At 41.0% G+C, this 23,714-nt stretch overlaps 2 protein-coding genes across 4 annotated transcripts in view; both read left to right on the forward strand.

Moving 5' to 3' along the window:
• ACIN1 (apoptotic chromatin condensation inducer 1) overlaps positions 1 to 1,941 on the forward strand; it is a 46,192-nt gene extending 44,251 nt beyond the window's left edge. The window contains exon 17 of the mRNA XM_058853144.1: positions 1,627 to 1,941. Within this exon, the coding sequence (XP_058709127.1) occupies positions 1,627 to 1,893 (267 nt within the window). The 3' untranslated portion in view covers positions 1,894 to 1,941. The remainder of the gene's footprint in view (positions 1 to 1,626) is intronic.
• Positions 1,942 to 4,114: 2,173 nt separating this feature from the next.
• Positions 4,115 to 21,671, forward strand: NGDN (neuroguidin). 3 transcript variants are annotated; one of them, XM_058853265.1, is made up of 9 exons: positions 4,123 to 4,238; positions 4,317 to 4,388; positions 12,369 to 12,453; positions 12,552 to 12,604; positions 13,673 to 13,772; positions 16,531 to 16,684; positions 18,485 to 18,611; positions 21,029 to 21,095; positions 21,595 to 21,671. In XM_058853265.1, the coding sequence occupies exons 1-9, from the start codon at positions 4,191 to 4,193 to the stop codon at positions 21,612 to 21,614; spliced, it is 726 nt and encodes a 241-aa protein (XP_058709248.1). In that variant the 5' UTR covers positions 4,123 to 4,190; the 3' UTR covers positions 21,615 to 21,671. The 3 variants fall into 3 exon arrangements, with proteins under 3 accessions (XP_058709249.1, XP_058709248.1, XP_058709247.1); XM_058853264.1 differs by having other exon boundaries at positions 4,126 to 4,238; positions 13,661 to 13,772; XM_058853266.1 differs by lacking the exons at positions 16,531 to 16,684; positions 18,485 to 18,611; positions 21,029 to 21,095; positions 21,595 to 21,671 and adding an exon at positions 15,822 to 16,174 and having other exon boundaries at positions 4,115 to 4,238; positions 13,661 to 13,772.
• Positions 21,672 to 23,714: the final 2,043 nt, after the last annotated feature.

Raw genomic sequence — 23,714 nt, forward strand, 5'->3', positions numbered from 1 at the left:
AAAATTTGGATTTTTTGGGGTTTTTTGGGGGAATTCGGGGGAAATTTGGGGATTTTGGGGAAATTGGGATTTTTGGGGGGAAATTGGGGAATTTCGGGGAAAAATTTGGGAATTTTGGGAGAAAAATTGGGAATTTTGTGTTGGAATTTGTGAATTTTGGGGAAAATTTTGGGGGAAAATCTGGGATTTTGGAAAAATTTGGGATTGGGGGAAAATTTTGGGATTTTGGGGGAAAAGTGCGGAGTTTTGGGACAAAATTTGGGAATTTTGGGGAGGAATTTGAGATTTTGGGGTGAAATTTGGGGATTTTGGGAGGAAATTTGAGTTTTTTTAGGTGAAATTTGCATAAATTTGCATAAATTTACATAACCAGTGGCTTTATTTCCTGACAAAACGCTGATTTTTTCCAAAAACGTGAATTTTTAACCAAAAAAACCCAATTTTTTCCCCAAAAAAGCCTCATTAACCTCAAATTCTGTTAATTTGGGATCCAATTTATTTCTAATTTGCATAAATTTGCATAACCAGGTAAATTTTCCTCCACGATTTCTTTAATTTTTATTAAGAATGACTCAAAAAATGTGAATTTTTAACCAAAAACCCCATTTTTTCCCCCAAAAAATCCCTTAATCCCAAATTTTGTTAATTTGCATATTAAACTGTTTCTAATTTGCATGAATTTGCATAACCAGCTAATTTTTCTCCAGATTTTCTTTAAAATGACTCAAAAGATGTGAATTTTCAACCAAAAAACTCCAAATTTTTCCCCAAAAAAATCCCTTAACCCCAAATCTTGTTAATTTGGCATCTGAGTGGTTTCTAATTTGCATGAATTTGCATAACCATGTACAATTTTCTCCCAAATTCAATTTTTATTAAAAAAGACTCAAAAAATGTGAATTTTTAACCAAAAAAACTCCAGATTTTCCCTAAAAACCCTCATTAATCCCAAATTTTGTTAATCTGCATGCGAAATTATTTCTAATTTGCATAAATTTGCATAACCAGCTGCTGAACCTTTTTCTAAAAACACAAATTTTTCCCAAAAAAGTGAACTTTTAACCAAAAAAAACCCAATTTCCCCCCCCAAAAAATCCTTTAACTCCAAATTTCGCTCATTTGCATATGAAATGGTTTCTAATTTGCATACATTTGTGTAATCAGGTAAATTTTTCTCCACAATTTGTTTCGTTATCATTAAAAATAAATCAAAAAATGTGGATTTTTAACCAAAAACCCCAATTTTTTCCCCCAAAAAATTCCTTAATCCCAAATTTTGTTAATTTGCATATAAAATGGTTTCTAATTTGCATAAATTTGCATCACCGGATAATTTTTCTCCAGATTTTCCTTTAAAATGACTCAAAAACTGCGAATTTTTAACCAAAAAACTCCAAATTTTTCCCCCCCAAAAATAAATTTTGCTAAGTTGCGTATGAAGCGATCCCTAATTTGCATAAATTTGCATAAACAGCTGCAGAATTTTCTACCCAAAACGCAAATTTTTTCCAAAAAAGTGAATTTTTAACCAAAAAAACCCCAATTTTTTCCCCCAAAAAAATAACACTAAATTTTGCTAATTTGCGTATGAAACGACCCCTAATTTGCATAAATTTGCATGTTTAGCTGCTGCAGAAGCAGGCGGAGCGCGCGGCGCGGGCGCGGGAACGGGAGCGGCGCCGGAAGGAACAGGAAGAGGAGGAGCTCCGGCAGCGCCAGATGGGCGGAGCTTCCGGAGGGGGCGTGGCCGGAGGGGGCGGGGCTTCCTCCACTTCCGGCCCCGCCCATTCGCGCACTTCCGGTGGGGGCGGGGCCTCGCAGAGGGCGGGGCCGGGGGGATCCCGGAAGAGGCGGAGCCGGAGTCGGAGCCCGCCCGGGCGGGGCCGGCGTTAAAGCACGGAGAGGGGGAGGGGCGGAAGGTTCCGGAAGGCGGCGGGAAAAAGGGGAATAAAAAATGGGGGGAAAAAAGAGAAAAAAGAGAAAAACGGGAAAATTTTGTGGTTTTTTTGGGGGAAAAATTGGGATTTTGGGGTGGAAAAATTGGGGAAAAATTGGGGATTTTGGGGGAAAAATTTGGGGATTTTTGGGGGGATTTTGGGAGAAAAAATGAGGATTTTTTGGGGGAAAAAATGAGGATTTTTTGGGGAAAAAATGAGGATTTTTTGGGGAAAAAAAGGATTTTTTGGGGGGAAAAATTGGGAAAAAATTGGGGATTTTGGTGAGAAAAAATGAGGATTTTTTGGCGGGAAAAATTGGGGATTTTGGGAGAAAAAATGAGGATTTTTTAAGGGGAAAAATTGGGGATTTTTGGGGGTTAAAAATGAGGATTTTTAGGGGGAAAAATTGGGGATTTTGAGGGGAAAAATGAGGATTTTTGGGGTGGAAAAATTGGGGATTTTGGGGAAAAATTTGGGGATTTTTGGGGGGATTTTGGGAGAAAAAATGAGGATTTTTGGGGTGGAAAAATTGGGGATTTTGGGAGAAAAAAATGAGGATTTTGTTAAGGGGAAAAATGGGGAAAAATTGGGGATTTTTGGGGGAAAAATGAGGATTTTTTAAGGGGAAAAATTCGGGATTTTTTGGGGGGATTTTGGGGGAAAAAATGAGGATTTTTTTAAGGGGAAAAATGGGGAAAAATTGGAGATTTTTGGTGGGATTTTGGGGAAAAAATGAGGATTTTTTGGGGGGAAAAATTGGGGTTTCTAGGGGAAAAAATGAGGATTTTTTGGGGGAAAAATTGGGGGTTTTGGATGAAAAATGAGGATTTTTTAAGGGGAAAAATTGGGGGTTTTGGGTGAAAAATGAGGATTTTTTAAAGGGGCAAAATTGGGGATTATGGGAGAAAAAATGAGATTTTTTTTGGCGGGAAAAATTGGGGATTTTTGAGGAAAAAATGAGGATTTTTTGGGGGGAAAAATGGGGAAAATTTGGGGATATTTTGGGGGTAAAAATGAGGATTTTTTGGCCGGAAAAATTGGGATTTTGGGGGGAAAAATTGGGGATTTTTGGTAAAAAATGAGGATTTTTTAAGGGGAAAATTGGGGATTTTGGGGGAAAAAATGAGGATTTTTTGGCGGGAAAAATTGGAGGTTTTGAGGAAAAAATGAGTGGGGAAAATGGGAATTTTTTGGGAATTTTTGGCGGGAAAAATGAAGGAAAAATTTGAGGTTTTTTGGGGGGAAAATTGGGGAAAAAAATGAGGATTTTTGGGTGGAAAAATTGGGGATTTGGGGTAAAAGTAAAGTTTTTAGGGGGGAATTGGGAATTTTTGGGGGTTTTTCGGCGGGAAAAATTTGCGGGAAAATTGGGAGTTTTAGGAAAAAATGAGGATTTTGGGGGGTGAAAAATTAGGGGAAAATTGGGGATTTTGGAGTAAAAAATGAGGATTTTTTTACGGGGTAAAATGGGATTTTTTGGGGATTTTTTGGCGGGAAAAAATTGGGGAAAAATTGGGAATTTGGGTTAAAAAAAAATGCGGATTTTTTAGGATAAAAAACGGAATTTTTTGGCAGGAAAATTGGGGGGAAAATCGAGGGTTTTTTGGGGAAAAATTGGTATTTTTTTGGAGGGAAAAATTAGAAGTTTTAGGGGGGAAAAAAGGGATTTTTTAGGACAAAAAATGGAATTTTTTTGGCGGGAAAAATTGGGGATTTTGGGTGGAAAAAATGAGGATTTTTTTTGTGGGTAAAAATGGGAAATTTTGGGGGGAAAAATTGAGGAAAAATTCGGAATTTTAAATTAATTGAGAGAAATAAATTGAATTTTTAGGGTCCTGGTGATAATTTAGAGGGTCCTGATTGGGTTTGGGGGGTGAAAAGGGAAATTTTTGGGTGGAAAAAACGAAATTTTGGTGAAAAAATGGAATTTTCGCGGTCCCGAACGCTTTAAAGCGCTGGAGCCGCTTCGGGGTCAATTCTGGCTTCTCATTGGCTGCCGCGCCTGTCAATCATCGCTTCGCGCGTTGCCATTGGCTGATCGTCCTGATTGGACGCGCTGTTTCCCGCCTTTCTGTAATCTCATTGGTCAGCGTTCAGCGATTCCGCGCGTTGATTGGCTCTTGGGCCTGTCAATCATTCCTCCGGGACTTATGGGCGGGACTATGTGCGCGCTTCTCGCGTTCTGATTGGTCGAGGCTTCGCGCGCCTCGCTCCGATTGGCTGCGGCGTCCTCCCCTCACGCTCATTTCCAACATGGCGGCGGCTGAGGCGGTCGCGTTGCTGGAGGCGCTGCGGGCTCAGGTGAGGCCCCAAAATCCCAACAAAAAACCCCAAAATTGGACGAAATTGCCCCAAAATGACGCTCCGGGGTCTCTGCAGGTGGCGGAAGTGGCGGCGCACGGGCGGGAAATGCTGCGGAGAGTGAGGGGAGGACAGCTCGACACCAAGGAGGTACCGGAGGGGCGGGAATTTGGGAAAATCCTGAGGGGAATTTGAGGGATCCTGAGGGGGGAATTTTGGGATCCTGAGGGAATTTTGGGATCCCTGAGGGATTTTTGGGATCCCTGAGGGGAATTTGAGGGATCTTGAGGGGGGAATTTTGGGAATCCTGAGGGAATTTTGGGATCCTGAGGGAATTTTGGGATCCCTGAGCGGATTTAAGAGGATTTTTGGGGATCCTGAGGGAATTTTGGGGAATCCTGAGGGAATTTTGGAAATCCTGAGGAGAATTTTGGGATCCTGAGGGAATTTGGGATCCCTGAGGGAATTTTGGGATCCTTGAGGGGATTTTTGGGATCCCTGAGGGGAATTTGGGGATCCTGAGGGAATTTTGGGATCCCTGAAGGAAATTTGGGATCCCTGAGGGGAATTTGGGGATCCCTGAGGGGATTTTTGGGATCCCTGAGGGAATTTTGGGATCCCTGAGGGAATTTAAGGGAATTTTAAGGGGATTTTTGGGGATCCTGAGGGAATTTTGGGATTCTGAGGGAATTTGAGGGAATTTTAAGGGGAATTTGGGAATCCTGAGGGGAATTTTGGGATCCCTGAGGGAATTTTGGGATCCCTGAGGGGATTTAAGGGAATTTTAGGGGGATTTTTGGGGATCCTGAGGGAATTTTGGGATCCCTGAGCGGATTTAAGAGGATTTTTGGGGATCCTGAGGGAATTTTGGGAATCCTGAGGGGAATTTTGGGAATCCTGAGGGAATTTTGGGATCCCTGAGGGGAATTTGGGATCCCTGAGGGGAATTTTGGGATCCCTGAGGGAATTTTAAGGGGATTTTTGGGGATCCTGAGGGAATTTTGGGATCCCTGAGGGAATTTGAGGGAACTTTAAGGGGATTTTTGGGGATTCTGAGAGAATTTTGGGAATCCTGAAGGAATTTTGGGATTCCTGAGGGAATTTTGGGATCCCTGAGGGGAATTTGGGATCCCTGAAGGAAATTTGGGATCCCTGAGGGGAATTTTGGGATCCTGAGGGGATTTTGGGATCCCTGAGGGAATTTTAAGGGGATTTTGGGGAATCCTGAGGGAATTTTGGGATCCTGAGGGAATTTTGGGATCCCTGAGGGGATTTAAGGGAATTTCAAGGGGATTTTTGGGGATCCTGAGGGTATTTTGGGATCCCTGAGGGAATTTTGGGATCCATGAGGGAATTTTGGGATCCATGAGGGAATTTTGGGATTTTGAGGGAATTTTAAGGGGATTTTTGGGGATCCTGAGGGAATTTTGGGATCTCTGAGGAGATTTAAGGGAATTTTAAGGGGATTTTTGGGGATCCTGAGGGAATTTTGGGATCTTGAGGGGAATTTGGGATCCCTGAGGGGAATTTGGGGGATCCCTGAGGGAATTTTGGGATCCCTGAGGGAATTTTGGGATCCTGAGGGAATTTGAGGGAATTTTAAGGGGATTTTGGGGGATCCTGAGGGAATTTTGGGATCCCTGAGGGGATTTTTGGGATCCCTGAGGGGATTTTTGGGATCCCTGAGGAGATTTGGGGGATCCCGAGGGGATTTAAGGGAATTTTAAGGGGATTTAAGGGAATTTTAATGGGAATTTGGGGGATCCTGAGGGGATTTTTGGGACTTTTTTGGGGTCAAATTTTGGGATTTTTTGGGAGGCGAATTTTGGGGATCTTGGCGGGATTTTGGGTTGGGTTTTGGGGTGGATTTTGGGGCGATTTCTGGGGATTTTGGGGGTGGTTTTGGGAGATTTTGGGGTCAAATATTTGGATTATTTTGGGGCGATTTCTGGGGATTTTGGGGTGGATTTTTGGGGCAATTCCTGGGGATTTTTGGAGATTTTTTTGGGCCAATTTTTCGAGATTTTGGGGTTTTTTTTGGGGCGATTTCTGGGTATTTTGGGGTCAAATTTTGGGATTTTTTGGGGGGATTTTGGGGGATATTTTTGGGGCGATTTCTGGGGATTTTGGGGATATTTTTGGGGCGATTTCTGGGGATTTGGGGGTCAAATTTTGGGATTTTTTTGGGGGATTTTGGGGGATATTATTGGGGCGATTTCTGGGAATTTTGGGGTCAATTTTTGGGATTTTTTGGAGGGATTTTGTGGATTTTTTTTGGGCAATTCCTGAGTCTTTTGGGGTCAAATTTTGGGATATTTTTGGGGCAATTCCTGGGGATTTTGGGGATATTTTTGGGGCAATTTCTGGGGATTTTGGGGGTGGATTTTTGGGGCAATTCCTGGGGATTTTGGGGTGGATTTTTGGGACGATTTCTGGGGATTTTGGAGATTTTTTTAGGCCAATTTTTCGAGATTTTGGGGGTTTTTTTGGGGCGATTTTTGGGGATTTTGGGGTCAAATTTTGGGATTTTTTTGGGGCGATTTCTGGGGATTTTGGGGTGGATTTTTGGGGCGATTTCTGGGGATTTTGGGGTCAAACGTTAAGATTCTTTTGTGGATGTTTTTGGGGTGAATCGGGGCTGTTTTGGGGTTCCTCCCGCAGGGGGTTTCTCTCCTGGAGCTGCGCTCGGGGTCCCTCCTGGGCTACCTGCAGGACCTGGCCCTGCTCGTCTGCGCCAAGGCCCGGGGGGGGCCCCAAATTGGGATTTTTTTGGGGACAATTTTGGGAATTTTGGGGATTTTTTTGGAGCCGTTTCTGGGGCGATTTCTGGGGATTTTGGGGTCAAATTTTGGGGATTTTTTTGGGGCGATTTCTGGGGATTTTGGTGACTTTTTGGGGGGATTTTGTGGGATTTTTTGGGGGCAATTTCTGAGGATTTTGGGGTCAAATTTTGGGATTTTTTTTGGGCAATTTCTGGGGATTTTGGGGATTTTTTTGGGGCAATTCCTGGGGATTTTGGGGTGAAATTTTGGGGATTTTTTGGGGCGATTTCCATCGATTTTGGGGGAATTTTGGGTTGAAATTGGAGGATTTTGGAGGGGATTTGGGGGATTTTTTTGGGGCGATTTCTGGGTATTTTGAGGTCAAATTTTGAGATTCTTTTGGGGCGATTTCTGGGGATTTTGGGGATTTTTTTGGGGCAATTCCTGGGTATTTTGGGGATTTTTTTGGGGCGATTTCTGGGTATTTTGGGGTCAAATTTTGGGATTTTTTCGGGGTAATTTCTGGGGCGATTTTGGAGATTTTTTTGGGGCAGTTTTTCGAGATTTTGGGGATTTTTTTGGGGCGATTTCTGGGGATTTTGGGGTCAAATTTTGAGATTTTTTTGGGGCAATTTCTGGGGATTTTGGGGATATTTTTGGGGCGATTCCTGGGGATTTTGGGGGTGGATTTTTGGGGCGATTTCTGGGGATTTTGGGGATTTTTTTGGGGCAATTCCTGGAGATTTTGGGGGTGGATTTTTGGGGCGATTTCTGGGGATTTTGGGGTCAAATTTTGGGATTTTTTTTGGGCGATTTCTGGGATATTTTGGGATCAAATTTTGAGATTCTTTTGGGGCAATTTCTGGGGATTTTGGGGGTGGATTTTTGGGGCGATTTCTGGGGATTTTTTTGGGCCAATTTTTTGAGATTTTGGGGATTTTTTTGGGGCGATTTCTGTCGATTTTGGGGGATATTTTCTGGGCGGTTTCTGTGATCCTTTGTGGATATTTTTGGGGTGAATTGGGGCTGTTTTGGGGTTCCTCCCGCAGGGGGTTTCTCTCCTGGAGCTGCGCTCGGGGTCCCTCCTGGGCTACCTGCAGGACCTGGCCCTGCTCGTCTGCGCCAAGGCCCGGGGGGGGCCCCAAATTGGGATTTTTTTGGGGACAATTTTGGGAATTTTGGGGATTTTTTTTGAGCTGTTTCTGGGGCGATTTCTGGGGATTTTGGGATCAAATTTGGGGATTTTTTTGGGGCGATTTCTGGGGATTTTGTGGTCAAATTTGGGGATTATTTTAGGGCGATTTTTTAGGATTTTGTGGTCAAATTTGGGGATTATTTTAGGGTGATTTTTCAGGATTTTGGGGTCAAATTTGGGGACTTTTTTGGGGCGATTTCTGGGTATTTTGGGGTCAAATTTTGGGGATTTTTTGGGGCGATTTCTGTCGATTTTGGGGGATTTTTTGGGGGGAATTTTGGGTTGAAATTGGAGGATTTTAGAGGGGATTTGGGGGATTTTTTTGGGGCGATTTCTGGGGATTTTGGGGTCAAATTTTGGGATTTTTTTGGGGCAATTCCTGGGGATTTTGGGGATTTTTTTTGGGCAATTTCTGGGGATTTTGGGGTGGATTTTTGGGGCGATTTCTGGGTCTTTTGGGGTCAAACGTTGGGATTCTTCTGTGGGTATTTTTGGGGCAATTTCTGGGGATTTTGGGGATATTTTTGGGGCGATTTCTGGGGATTTTGGGGGTGGATTTTTGGGGCGATTTCTGGGGATTTTGGGGATTCTTTTGGGGTGATTTTTGGAGATTTTGGGGATTTTTTTGGGGCGATTTCTGGGTATTTTGGGGTCAAATTTGGGGATTTTTTTGGGGCGATTTTGGGGGATTTTTGGGACTTTTTGGGGACAAATTTTGGGATAGTTTTGGGGCAATTTCTGGGGATTTTGGGGTTGATTTTTGGGGCAATTTCTGGGGATTTTGGGGGTGGATTTTTGGGGTGATTTCTGGGGATTTTTTTGGGCCAATTTTTTGAGATTTTGGGGATATTTTTGGGGCGATTTCTGGGGATTTTGGGGATATTTTTGGGGCAATTTCTGGGGATTTTGGGGTGGATTTTTGGGGCGATTTCTGGGGATTTTGGGGTCAAACGTTGGGATTTTTTTGTGGATATTTTTGGGGTGAATTGGGGCTGTTTTGGGGTTCCTCCCGCAGGGGGTTTCTCTCCTGGAGCTGCGCTCGGGGTCCCTCCTGGGCTACCTGCAGGACCTGGCCCTGCTCGTCTGCGCCAAGGCCCGGGGGGGGCCCCAAATTGGGATTTTTTTGGGGACAATTTTGGGAATTTTGGGGATTTTTTTGGAGCCGTTTCTGGGGCGATTTCTGGGGATTTTGGGATCAAATTTTGGGATTTTTTTGGGGCAATTTCTGGGGATTTTGTGGTCACATTTGGGGATTTTTTTGGGGCGATTTTTCAGGATTTTGGGGTCAAATTTGGGATTTTTTTGGGGCGATTTCTGGGGATTTTGGGGTCAAATTTTGAGATTCTTTTGGGGCGATTTCTGGGGATTTTGGGGGTGGATTTTTGGGGCGATTTTTGGGGATTTTGGGGGTGATTTTTGGGGTCAAATTTTGGGATCTTTTTGGGGCAATTTCTGGGATATTTTGGGATTTTTTGGGGGCGATTTTTGGGGATTTTGGGATGAAATTGGGGTTGTTTTGGAGTCAAATTTTGGGATTTTTTTGGGGCAATTTCTGGGGATTTTGGGGGATATTTTTGGGGCGATTTCTGGGGATTTTGGGGGATATTTTCTGGGCGGTTTCTGTGATCCTTTGTGGATATTTTTGGGGTGAATTGGGGCTGTTTTGGGGTTCCTCCCGCAGGGGGTTTCTCTCCTGGAGCTGCGCTCGGGGTCCCTCCTGGGCTACCTGCAGGACCTGGCCCTGCTCGTCTGCGCCAAGGCCCGGGGGGGGCCCCAAATTGGGATTTTTTTGGGGACAATTTTGGGAATTTTGGGGATTTTTTTGGAGCCGTTTCTGGGGCGATTTCTGGGGCTTTTGGGGTCAAATTTTGGGATTTTTTTGGGGCGATTTCTGGGGATTTTGGTGATTTTTTGGGGGGATTTTGTGGGATTTTTTTGGGCAATTTCTGGGGATTTTGTGGTCAAATTTGGGGATTATTTTAGGGCGATTTTTCAGGATTTTGGGGTCAAATTTGGGGATTTTTTTGGGACGATTTCTGGGTCTTTTGGGGTCAAATTTTGAGATTCTTTTGGGGCGATTTCTGTCGATTTTGGGTGATTTTTTTGGGGGGAATTTTGGGTTGAAATTGGAGGATTTTGGAGGGGATTTTGGAGGGGATTTGGGGGATTTTTTTGGGGCAATTTCTGGGGATTTTGGGGTCAAATTTTGGGATTTTTTGGGGCAATTCCTGGGGATTTTGGGGATATTTTTGGGGCGATTTCTGGGGATTTTTGGGTCCAATTTTGGGATTTTTGGGGGGGATTTTGGGGGATATTTTTGGGGCGATTTCTGGGGATTTTGGGGGTGGATTTTTGGGGCAGTTCCTGGGGATTTTAGGGTGGATTTTTGGGGTGATTTCTGGGGATTCTGGGGATATTTTTGGGGCGATTTCTGGGGATTTTGGGGGTGGATTTTTGGGGCAGTTCCTGGGGATTTTAGGGTGGATTTTTGGGGTGATTTCTGGGGATTCTGGGGATATTTTTGGGGCGATTTCTGGGGATTTTTGGGTCCAATTTTGGGATTTTTTGGGGGGATTTTGGGGATATTTTTGGGGCAATTCCTGGGTATTTTGGGGACTTTTTTGGGGCGATTTCTGGGTATTTTGGGGTCAAATTTGGGGATTTTTTTGGGGCGATTTTGGGGGATTTTTGGGACTTTTTGGGGACAAATTTTGAGATTTTTTTGGGGCGATTCCTGGGTATTTTGGGGGATATTTTCTGGGCGGTTTCTGTGATCCTTTGTGGGTATTTTTGGGGTGAATTGGGGCTGTTTTGGGGTTCCTCCCGCAGGGGGTTTCTCTCCTGGAGCTGCGCTCGGGGTCCCTCCTGGGCTACCTGCAGGACCTGGCCCTGCTCGTCTGCGCCAAGGCCCGGGGGGGGTCCCTGGGGGCCGCGGGGGGAGCCCGGGAGCGGCTGCTGGAGACGCGAGTGGTGAGATTTGGGGGGAAAAAACGGGGATTCGGGAAAATCCGGGGGAAATCGGGGATTTTTGGGATTTTTTGGGATTTTTTAGGGGGATTTTTTTGGGGATTTTTAGGGGGATTTTGGGAATTTTTGGGGGAATTTTTGGGATATTTTTGGGAATTTTAGGGGGATTTTTGGGGGGAAATTTGGGATTTTTGGGTGGATTTTTGGGATTTTTTTAAGGAATTTTAGGGGGATTTTGGGGCGGATTTTTGGGGAATTTTTGTGATTTTTTTGGGGATTTTTAGGAAGAATTTGGGAATTTTGGGGGGGGATTTTTTGGGAATTTATGGGGGGAATTTTAGGAGGATTTTTGGGGAAATTTGGGATTTTTTGGGCAAACTGAGATTTTTTTGGGGGAAGAAGTTGGGATTTTTTAGGCAAAATTTGGGTATTTTGGGACAAAATTTGGAATTTTTTGGGTAAAATTTGGGAATTTTTTGGGCAAAATTTGGAATTTTTCGGGCCAAAATTTGGGATTTTTTGGGACAAAATTGGGATTTTTTTGGGCAAAGTTTGGGATTTTTTTGGGTAAATTTTGGGAATTTTTGGGTAAAATTTTTTTTTTCTGGGAATTTTTTTGGGTGGAATTTGAGGATTTTTGGGACAAAATTTGGGATTTTTTATGTAAAATTTGGGATTTTTTAGTACAAAATTCATGAATTTTATTTTGGTGAATTCAAGATTTTTTTGGGTTAAATTTGGGATTTTTGAAACAAAATTTGGGATTTTTGGGACAAAACTTGGGATTTTTTTGGGGCAAAATTTGGGATTTTTTTGGGTAAAATTTGGGATTTTTTGGTACAAAAGTCAGGAATTTTTTTTGGTGAATTTGGGATTTTTTTGGGTTAAATTTGGGATTTTTTTGGGTAGAATTTGGAATTTTTTGGGACAAAATTTGGGATTTCTTTCGGTGAAAATTTGGGATTTTTTGGGTAAAATTTGGAATATTTTGGGGCAAAATTTGGGATTTTTTGGGACAAAATTTGGAATTTTTTGGGACAAAATTTGGGATTTTTCAGGACAAAACTTGGGAATTTTTTTGGGTTAAATTTGGGATTTTTTGGTACAAAATTTATCTTTTTTTTTTTTGATGAATTCAGGATTTTTTTTGGGTTAAACTCCGCTGTTTGTGGTGAATAATCTCCCAAGCCCCGCCCCTTTTTCCAGGTGCTGGAGAAGCTCCGCCCCCTTGAGCAGCGCCTCAAATACCACCTGGAGAAACTCCTGAGGGCGGCGGCCTCGGGGGGGCGTGGTCAGTGCTGGCCCCGCCCCCTTCCCCCTGACCACGCCCCCTTCCCATCCCCCACCTCCCTTTTGATTTGATTGACAGCTGTCAATCAATCCCCGCAGGCGCCGAGGATCCCCTGAGCTTCCGGCCCGCCCCTTCCAACATGGCGGCGCAGGTGAGGGCGGGGCTTGAGGGGTTAAAGGGGCGGGGCTTGAGGGGTTAAGGGGTGGGGCTTGAGGGGTTAAGGGGCGGGGTTTAAGGGGTTAAATGGGCAGAGCTTAAGGGGTTAAATGGGCGGGGCTTAAGGGGTTAAATGGGCGGGGCTTAAGGGGTTAAGTGGGTGGGGCTTAAGGGGAAAATGGGTGGGGCTTAAGGGGTTAAAGGGGCGGGGCTTAAGGGGTTAATGGGTGATGGTTAAAGGGGTGTGGCTTAGGGGAAATGGGCGGGGTTTAAGTGGTTAAATGGGTGTGGCCTAATAGGAATGGGCGGGGTTTAAAGGGTTAAATGGGCAGGGCTTAAGGGGTTAAATGAGCGGGGTTTAAAGGGTTAAATGGGTGGGGTTTAAGGGGTTAATGGGCGGGGCTTAAGGGGTTAAAGGGGTGTGGCTTAAGGGCAAAGTGGGTGGGGGTTAAGGGGTTAATGGGCGGGGTTTAAGGGGTTAAATGGGCGTGGCTTAAAGATAAATAGGTGGAGTTTAAGGGGTTTAATGGGCGTGGTTTAATGGGAAAGTGGGTGGGGTTTAAGGGGTTAAATGGGCGTGGTCTAATGCAAAGTAGGCGGGGTTTAAGGGGTTAAATGGGCGGGGATTAGGGGGTTAAGTGGGCGTGGCCTAAGAAGATGTGGGTGGGGTTTCAGGTGTTAAATGGGCGGGGCTTAAGGGAAAAGTGGGCGGGGTTTAAGGTGTTAAATGGATGGAATTTAAGGGGTTAAATGGACGGAATTTAAGGGGTTAAATGGGCGGGGGTTGAGAGTAAAAATGGGCGTGGCTTAATGCAAATAGGGGCGTGGTTTTGAGTAGCAAGTGGGCGTGGCCTGATGATTTTGTGGGCGTGGTCTAAGGGGTAAAATGGGCGTGGCTTGATGGATTTGGGGGCGTGGTTTAAGGGGTAAAATGGGCGTGGCTTAAGGACTTTGTGGGCGTGGTTTATTGTGATTGTGGGTGTGGCTTAAGGGATTTGTGGGCGTGGTTTGTGGGATTTGTGGGCGTGGCCTGAGTGGGCGTGTCCCGCAGGATAAAGATGAGGAGGAAGAGGAGGAGCAAGGCCAAGGGGGCGGAGCCAAAGCCCCGGGGTTGGGGGGAGGGCGGCGCTACGTCCCGCCCCGGCTGGTGCCGGTCAGCTGCGGTGAGTGAGCCAAAAACACCCAAAATTCACCCAAAAACACCCAAAAACACCCAAAATCTGCAAAAATCAACCCAAAATCTTGAAAATTCGACCCAAAATTACCCAAAATCGACCCAAAATTACCCAAAATTACCCAAAATTGACCCAAATTTACCCAAAATTGGACAAAATTGACCTAAAATTGGCCAAAATTGACCCAAATTTACCCAAAATTGGACAAAATCCACCCAAAATCCACCCAAAATTCACCCAAAATGAACCAAAATCTGGAAAATTCGACCCAAAATTACCCAAAATCGACCCAAAATTGGACAAAATTTGACCCAAAATTGGACAAAATCCACCCAAAATTCACCCAAAATGAACCAAAATTGGAAAATTCGACCCAAAATTGGCCAAAATCCACCCAAAATTGGACAAAACTGACCCAAAATTTACCCAAAATTGGACAAAATCCACCCAAAATCCGCCCAAAAAGAACCAAAATCTGGAAAATTCAACCCAAAATTACCCAAAATTGACCCAAATTTACCCAAAATTGGACAAAATCCACACAAATTCACCCAAAATTACCCAAAACCTGGAAAAATCAACCTAAAATTGTCAAAAATCTGCGAAAATTTATCCAAAACCACCCAAAATCCATTTGAAACGGTTTTATCCCAAAAATCCCCATTTTAACCCCAAAATTCCCATTTTCCTCCCAAAATTGCCAAATTTTACCCCAAATTCCCCATTTTAACCCCAAAAATCCCAATTTTACCCCAAAAATTCCCCATTTTCCACCCAAAACTCCCCAAAAATCTCAATTTTATCCCCAAAAATTCACATTTTATCCCAAAAAATCCGAATTTTTTCCTAAAATTCCCAATTTTACCCCAAAAAATCCCGATTTTTTCCCAAAAATCCCAATTTTTTCCTAAATTTCCCAATTTTATCCCAAAAACCCCAAATTTTATCCCAAAAAATCCAAATTTTATGCCAAAAATCCCAATTTTATTCCAAAAACTCCGAATTTTCCACCAAAAAATTCCAGTTTTATCCCAAAAAATCCAAATTTTCCACCAAAAAATCCCATTCTAATCCCAAAAATCCCAATTTTTCCTTTAAAATTCCCAATTTTTTCCCAAAATCCCCATTTTTAACCCAAATTTTTCCGGTATTTTCCAGAGCCGGCTCCGAATCCCGATCCCGCTCCCGGCTCCGGCTCCGGGCTTTGAACTCGGGAACCCCAACAATCCCAAATTTTATCCCCAAAAATCCCAATTTTATCCCAAAATTCCCAATTTTCCACCCAAAAATCTCAATTTTATCCCCAAAAATTCACATTTTACCCCAAAAAATCCAAATTTTATGTCAAAAAATCCCAATTTTTTCCCAAAATCCCCAAATATTATCCCAAAAAATCCCAATTTTATCCCAAAATTCCTCATTTTATCCCAAAAAATCCCAAATTTATCCCAAAAAATCCCGAATTTTACCCCAAAAAATCCCATTTTAATCCCAAAAAATCCCAAATTTATCCCAAAATTCCCCATTTTATCCCAAAAAATCCAAATTTTATCCCAAAAATTCCCAATTTTATCCCAAAATTCCTCATTTTAATCCCAAAAATCCCAATTTTTTCCCAAAATCCCCATTTTTAACCCCATTTTTTAACCCTTTCTGTTCCAGAGCCGGCTCCGGATCCCGAATCCCGATCCCGCTCCCGGCTCCGGCTCCGGGCTTTGAACTCGGGAACCCCAAAAATCCCCAAATTTTATCCCAAAAATCCCGAATTTTATCCCAAAAACCCCAAATTTATCCCAAAATTCCACATTTTCCACCCAAAAATCCCCAAAAATCTCAATTTTTTCCCCAAAAATTCACATTTTACCCCAAAAAATCCAAACTTTATCCCCAAAAATCCCAAATTTTATCCCAAAAAATCCCAATTTTACCCCAAAAATCCCAATTTTATCCCCAAAAATCCCAATTTCTTCCCAAAAATCCCATTTTTTCCCAAAATCCCCATTTTTAACCCCCATTTTTTAACCCTTTCTGTTCCAGATCCGGCTCCGGATCCCGAATCCCGATCCCGCTCCCGGCTCCGGCTCCGGGCTTTGAACTCGGGAACCCCAAAAATCCCCAAATTTTATCACAAAAAATCCCAAATTTGTCCCAAAAAATCCCGAATTTTATCCCAAAAATCCCATTTTAATCCCCAAAATCCCAATTTTTTCCTAAAATTCCCAATTTTTTCCCAAAATTCCACATTTTCCTCCCAAAAAATCTTAGTTTTAACCCAAAAATCCCAAATTTTTCCTAAAATTTCCAACTTTATCCCCAAAAATCCCAAATTTTATCCCAAAAAAATCCCAAATTTTATCCCAAAAATCCCATTTTAATCCCAAAAATCCCAATTTTTTCCTAAATTTCCCAATTTTATCTTAAAAACTCCGAATTTTATCCCAAAAAATCCAAATTTTACCCCAAAAAATCCCCTTTTAATCCCAAAAAATCCCAAATTTATCCCAAAATTCCACATTTTCCTCCCAAAATTCCCATTTTTTTCCCAAAATTTCACATTTTAACCCCAAAAAATCTCAAGTTTTATCCCAAAATTCCCAATTTTTTCCCAAAAAATCCAAATTTTATCCTTAAAAATTCCGATTTTACACCCAAAAGTCCCCAAAAATCCGAGTTTTATCCCAGAAAATTCCAATTTTTTCCCAAAATCCTCATTTTTAACCCCATTTTTTAACCCTTTCTCTTCCAGATCCGGCTCCGGATCCCGAATCCCGATCCCGCTCCCGGCTCCGGCTCCGGGCTTTGAACTCGGCCGCGCTCCGGGAGCTGCGCCAGGAGTTGGGGGAGGGGCCCCTGGAGGAGGGGGAGGGGCTGCAGCCCCCGCACCGGGAGGAGATCCAGAGGTGGGGAAAGTTCCGGAAAAATCCGGGAAAAACCCGGGAAAAATCCGGGAAAAATCTGGGAATTTTAGGGGAAAATTTTGGGAATTTTTTAGGATTTTTTTGGGATTTTTGGGGAATTTTTGGGATTTTTTTTGGGAATTTTTCCTGGAATTTTTTGGGGAATTTTTTGGGATTTTTTGGAATTTTTTTGGGAATTTTTTGGGAATTTTTGAGATTTTTTTGAGGTTTTTTGGGGGGATTTTTGGAATTTTTTGGGGGGAATTTTTGGGAATTTCTGGGAAAATTTTGGGATTTTTTGGAGATTTTTTGGGGATTTTTTGGGGATTTTTTTTGGAATTTTTCCTGGAATTTTTTGGGGGAATTTTTTGGGAATTTTTTAGATTTTTTTGGGAGGGATTTTTGGGATTTTTTGGGGGATTTTTTGGGAATTTTTGGGAAAATTTTTTGGGGAATTTTTGGGGATTTTTTTTGGAATTTTTTGGGGTTTTTTGGAATTTTTTGGAATTTTTTTGGAATTTTTGGGGGATTTTTTTGGGGGAATTTTTTTGGAATTTTTGGAATTTTTTGGGAATTTTTTGGGATTTTTTGGGGGGATTTTTTTGGGAATTTTTGGGAAAACTTTGGGAATTTTTTGGGGAATTTTTTGAGGGAATTTGGGAGTTCAGGAATTCCTGAGAATTTTTAGGGAATTTTTGGGATTTTGTGGCAGTTTCTTGGGGAATTTTTTGGGAACTTTTGGGATTTTTTAAAGAATTTTTTGGGATTTTTTGGGGATTTTTTTGAGATTTTTTTGGGGATTTTTTTGGGAATTTTTGGAAATTTTCCAGGAAAATTTCGGGAATTTTTGGGGGAATTTTTGGGAAAATTTTGGGAATTTTTTGGGAATTTTCTGGAATTTTTTGGGAATTTTTTGGGGATTTTTTGGGATTTTTTGGGTGAATTTTGAGGGGATTTGGGAGTTCAAGAATTCCAGGAAAAAATTCAGGAATTTTGGAGGGAAATTTCTGGGAATTTTTGGGGGAATTTTTGGGAATTTTTCCGGGATTTTTTCGGGGAAATTTTAAGAGAATTTTGGGCTGAATTTGGGTCATTTTGGGTCAATTTTTACAAAATTTGGGCAATTTTGGGTCAATTTTTCCGGAATTTGGGTCATTTTGGGTCAATTGGACCCTCCCGAATCAGAATTTGGGGGTTTCGAGGTCGATTTTGGGTGAAATTTGGGCGATTTTGGGTCAATTTTCCACAACTCAGGTGAAACTTGGGCATTTCTGGGTCAATTTTGGGTTAAATTTGGTCAATTTTGGGTCAATTTTTGCGGATTTTGGGTCATTTTGGGTCAATTCGACCCTCCCGGATCAGAATTTGAGGGTTTGGGATCGATTTTGGGTGAAATTCGGGCGATTTTGGGTCAAATTTGAGTCAATTTCTCCCATTTCTAGCAAAATTTGGGCAATTTTGGGTCAATTTTGATCGAAATTTGGTCAATTTTGGGTCAATTTTTCCGGAATTTGGGTCATTTTGGGTCAATTCGACCCTCCCAGAGCAGAATTTGGGGTTTTTGAATCGGATTTTGGGTGAAATTTGGGCGATTTTGGGTCAATTTTGGGTCAATTTCTCCCATTTCCAGCAAAATTTGGGCATTTCTGGGTCAGTTTTGGGTCAAATTTGGTCAATTTTGGGTCAATTTTTGCGGAATTTGGGTCATTTTGGGTCAATTCGACCCTCCCGGATCAGAATTTGGGGGTTTCAGGGTGGATTTTGGGTGAAATTTGGGCGATTTTGGGGTTTTTTTGGGCGCAGGCGGCGCTGGGAGGAGTCGATGCTGCAGCGCCTCAGCGCCCCCTGCCGGCGGCGCCGGGGGGCGGGGCTTGGCCTCGATGACGTCACCAACTTCGGGGCTTTTCCCGCCCTTTTGGGAGCCAATCAGGTGAGAGGGGGGCGGGGCTTGGGGGGGAAATGGCGGGAAAAGGGAAAATGGGGGAAAAATGGGAAAAAATGGGAAAAAAATGAGAAAAAAAATTAAAAAAAAATGAGGAAAAATTGGGGGAAATTGGGAAAAATGAAGGAAAAGTTTTGGGGGAATTTTGGGAAAATTTTGGGGGGAAAATGGGAAAAAATTGGGGAAAAAGGAAAAATTTGGGGGAAAAAATTGAGAGAAAAAAGGGAAAAAATGGGAAAAAAATGAAGGAAAAAATGAGGGAAAATTGGGAAAAATGAAGGAAAAGTTTTGAGGGAATTTTGGGGGAAAAATGGGGAAAAATTTGAGGAAAAAATGGGAAAAAAATTGGAAGAAAAAATGGAAAAAATGGGAAAAAAATGAAGGAAAAAATGAGAGAAAATTGGGAAAAATGAGGGAAAAGTTTTGGGGGAAATTTTGGGGGAAAAAGGTGAAAAATGGGAAAAAATGAAATTAAAAATGAGGGAAAATTTGGGAAAAATGAGGAAAATTTGTGAGGGAATTTTGGGAAGAATTTGGGGGGAAAAAGTTGAAAAAAATGGGAAAAAAAGGGGGAAAATGGGAAAAAAATTGAAGGAAAAATGGGAAAAAATGAAGAAAAAATTGAGAAAAATTGGTAAAAATGAGGGAAAAGTTTGAGGGAATTTTGGGAAAAATTTGGGGGGAAAAATGGGAAAAAAGTGGGGAAAAATTGAAGGAAAAATAAGGAAAAAATTGGGAAAAATTGAGGCAAAATGAAGGGAAAACGAAGAAAATTTTTGAGGGAATTTTGGGAAAAATTTGAGCAGAAAAAGGTAAAAAATGGAAAAAAAACGGGAAAAAATTAAGGAAAAATGAGGGAAAATTGGGGAAAAATGAGGAAAAATTTTGAGGGAATTTTGGGGAAAATTTGGGAGGAAAAAGTTAAAAAAAATTGGGAAAAATGGGAAAAAAGAAAGGAAAAAAAATTGGAAAATTTAAAGAAAAAATTTGGGAATAAAAAACGGGAATTTGGGGAAAAAATTCCGGAATTTGGGGGGAAAAAATTTGGGGAAATGTGGGAAAATTCCTGGGGAAAAAAAACGGGAATTTGGGAATTTTAGGGGAAAAATTGGGAATTTTGGGGAAAAAATTGGGAATTTTGGGAATTTTGGAGGAAAATTTTAGAATTTTGGGACAAAAGTTTGGAATTTTGGAGACATTTGGGAATTTTGGGTGAAATTTGGGAATTTTGGGGTAAAAATTGGGAATTTTAGAGATATTTGGCAATTTTGGGTGAAATTTGGGGATTTTTGGGTGAAAATTTTGGAATTTTGGGTGAAATTTGGGAATTTTGGGTCAAAAATTTGGAATTCTGCAGAAATTTGAGAATTTTAGGTCAAAATTTTGGAGTTTTGGAGAAATTTTGGACTTTTGGGGTAAAAATTTGGGAATTTGGGAGAAATTTGGGAATTTTGGGACAAAAATTGGGAATTTTGGGTGAAAATTGGGAATTTTGGGAGATTTGGGGTGAAAATTGGGAATTTTGGGGTAAAATTTGGGGATTTTGGGAATTTTGGGGTAAAATTTGGGGATTTTGGGGTGAAAATTGGGAATTTTGGGGTAAAATTTGGGAATTTGGGGAATTTTGGGGTGAAACTTGGGGATTTTGGGAATTTTGGGGTGAAATGTGGGGATTTTGGGAATTTTGGGTGAAATTCAGGGATTTTGGGGTGAATTTTGGGAATTTTGGGGTGAAATTTGGGAATTTTGGGGTGAAATTTGGGGATTTTGGGATTTTGGGGTGAAAATTGGGAATTTTGAGTGAAATTTGGGAATTTTGGGGAATTTTGGGGTGAAATTTGGGAATTTTGGAGAAATTTGGGAATTTTGGGTGAAATTTGGGAATTTTGGGGAACTTTGGGTGAAAATTGGAAATTTTGGGGTGAAATTTGGGAATTTTGTGTCAAAAATTTGAAATTTTGGAGAAATTTTGGAATTTTGTGTCAAAAATATGAAATTTTGGGTGAAAATTGGGAATTTTGGGGTGAAATTTGGGAATTTTGGGTGAAATTTGGGAATTTTGGGTGAAATTTGGGAATTTTGGAAAAATTTGGAAATTTTGGGGTGAAATTTGGGAATTCTGGGTCAAAAATTTGGAATTTTGGAGGAATTTGGGATTTTTGGGTGAAATTTGGAGAATTTGGGATCAAATTCGGAAATTCTGAGTGAAATTTGGGAATTTTGGGGAATTTTGGGGTGAAAATTGGGAATTTTGAGTGAAATTTGGGTGAAATTCGGGAATTTTGGGGGAAATTTCGAGATTTTGGGATCAAATTTGGGAATTTTGGGGAATTTTGGGGTGAAATTGGGGAATTTTGGGAATTTTGGGGTGAAATTTGGGGATTTTGGGAATTTTTCCCCCCCAGGAATCGTCGGAGCCGCCGCAGAAAAAGAGAAAAAAACCCAAAATGGGGAAGAAAAAAGGGAGAAAAGGTGAGAGAGGAGAAACCAGTAAAAACCAGTGAAAACCAGTATAAACCAGTATAAACCAGTTTAAATTAGTTTAAACCAGTAAAAACCAGTTCAAACCAGTAAAAACCAGTTTAAACCAGTATAAACCAATCTCTGAGTTGAAACCAGTTCAGACCAGTAAAAACCAGTTTAGACCAGTTCAAACCAGTTTAAACCAGTTCAAACCAGATCCCAAACCCTGTCCCAGAGCCTCCCAGTTCAAACCAGTTTAAACCAGTTTAAACCAGTAAAAACCAGTTCAAACCAGTTCAGACCAGTATAAACCAGTTCAGACCAGTATAAACCAGTTCAAACCAGTAAAAACCAGTTCAGACCAGTATAAACCAGTTCAGACCAGTATAAACCAGTTCAAACCAGTTCAAACCAGTATAAACCAGTTCAGACCAGTATAAACCAGTTCAAACCAGTTTAAACCAGTTCAAACCAGTTCAAACCAGTAACTCCCAGTTTCCCCCCCCAGGTTTCCGCCGTCGCCGCTGAATCCGCCAATAAAAATCCGTGGCTTCGTTTGCATCTCATTTGCATCTCATTTGCATCCGTGTGACGTCATTTCCGCGCCAGGGGAGGGGAAGAATCCGGGAATTCCCAAAATCCCAAAATCCCGGGGTTTGCGCCCAAAAAAAATTCCCAAAAAAATTCCAAAAAAATTCCCAAAAAATCTCCAAAAAAATTCCCAAAAAATTCCCAAAAAAATCCCCCGAAAAATTCCCAAAAATTCCCAAATAATTCCCAAAAAATCCCAAAAATTCCATTTTTATTCCCTTAAAAACCCAAATTTTTCCCCCCAAAAAATCCCCAAAAATTCAATTTTTATCCCCCCCAAAAAACCCCAATTTTTCCCCAAATAAATTCCAAGAAAATCCCCCAAAAATCCAAATAAATTCCAGTTTTTTCGCCTCAAAAAACCAAATTTTTCACCCAAAAAAATCCCAAAAAAATCATCAAAAAAACCCCAAAAAGCCACAAAAATTCCATTTTTATTCCCCCCAAAAAAACCAAATTTTTTCCTCCAGAAAAACAAAAAAAATCCCAAAAATTCACAAAAAAAAACCCAAAAATGCCATTTTTATTACCCAAATAATCTAAATTTTTCCCCCCAAAAAAATTCCGTTGTTTTCCCCAAAAAACCCCAAAAAAACCCCAAAAAATCAGCAAAAAAAATCACAAAAAAAATCATAAAAAATCCCCAAAAATCCACCAAAAGATCACAAAAAAATCACAAAAAAAAACCCCAAAATATCCCCAAAAAATCCCCAAAAATAACCAAAAAAAATCCCCAAAAATTCCATTTTTATTCCCAAAATAATCCAAATTTTTCCCCAAAAGAAATTCCATTTTTTCCTCCAAAAAAACCCTAAAAAATCCCCCAAAATCACAAAAAAACCCACAAAAAATTCGCCATAAATTCCATTTTATTTTCCCGAAATTTCCCGTTTTTTTCCCAAAATCCTCATTTTTTTTTTGCCCAAAATCCCGGTTTTTCACCTCACTTCTTGTACTCGTCCTGCAGCTGTGCTACCCCCAGAGTGTCACCTAAAAATCCCCATTTTACACCAAAAAAATTCACATTTTTACACCAAAAAAAATCACCATTTTACACCAAAAAAAATCCACATTTTACACCAAAATGTCCCAAAAAAATCCCAAAAAAATCAGAAAAAATTGTAAAAAAATGACAAAAAAAATCACAAAAAAATCCCCAAAATTGCCCCAAAAATCCCCAAAAAAATCCCCAAAAATCACAAAAAATCGCAAAAATCAACAAAAAAAATGCCCCAAAAATCACAAAAAATCCCCCAAAAATCAGAAAAAAATACCAGAAAAATCCCCCCAAAAAAATCGCAAAAAAATCACAAAAAATCACAAAAAATCCCCAAAAAATTCCCAAAAAAATCCCCCAAAATCCAAAAAAAAGTCGTAAAAAAATCCCAAAAAATCACAAAAAAATCACAAAAAAATCACAAAAAATCCAAAAAAAATTCCCAAAAATTCCCCAAAAAACCCCAAAAAATCCCCCAAAAAATCCCAAAAAAATCCCAAAAAATCAGAAAAAAATTCCCAAAAAATCCCCAAAAAATCCCCAAAAGTTCCATTTTTATTCCCAAAAAATTCCAAATTTTTCCTAAAAAAATCCCATTTTTTCCTCCAAAAAACCCCCAAAAAATCCCCAAAAAAATCCCAAAAAAATCCCCAAAAATCCCCAAAAAAACCACAAAAAAACCACAAAAAATTCCAGATAAATTCCATTTTATTTTTGCCCAAAATCCCGTTTTTTCACCTCATTTCCCGTCCTGTTCCTGCAGCTGTGCCACGCAGTCGCAGCTCACCTGTCTCCATCCCTGGGGTCCCACCTGCAGCACCCTGACGCTGCCCCCGGAGTGGCACCCAAAAACCCACATTTTACACCCAAAAAAATCCCAAAAAAATCCCCCAAAAAATCCCAAAAAATCCCCAAAAAATCCCAAAAAAATCCCCCAAAAAAGCCCAAAAAAAATCCCCAAAAAATCCCAAAAAAATCCCAAAAAATCAGAAAAAAAATCTAAAAAAAATCCCCAAAAAATCCCCAAAAATCGCAAAAAA

Source organism: Poecile atricapillus, chromosome 19 (assembly GCF_030490865.1).
Source record: "Poecile atricapillus isolate bPoeAtr1 chromosome 19, bPoeAtr1.hap1, whole genome shotgun sequence".
In the NCBI taxonomy this organism is placed as follows: Eukaryota; Metazoa; Chordata; class Aves; order Passeriformes; family Paridae; genus Poecile; species Poecile atricapillus.

Coding starts and splice junctions, on each gene's coding strand:
- NGDN (XM_058853264.1), top strand. CDS start 4,191: ATGGCGGCGGCTGAGGCGGTCGCGTTGCTGGAGGCGCTGCGGGCTCAG. Junction 4,239..4,316: donor TGGAGGCGCTGCGGGCTCAG/GTGAGGCCCCAA, acceptor GGGTCTCTGCAG/GTGGCGGAAGTGGCGGCGCA. Junction 4,389..12,368: donor GACAGCTCGACACCAAGGAG/GTACCGGAGGGG, acceptor CCCTTTTTCCAG/GTGCTGGAGAAGCTCCGCCC.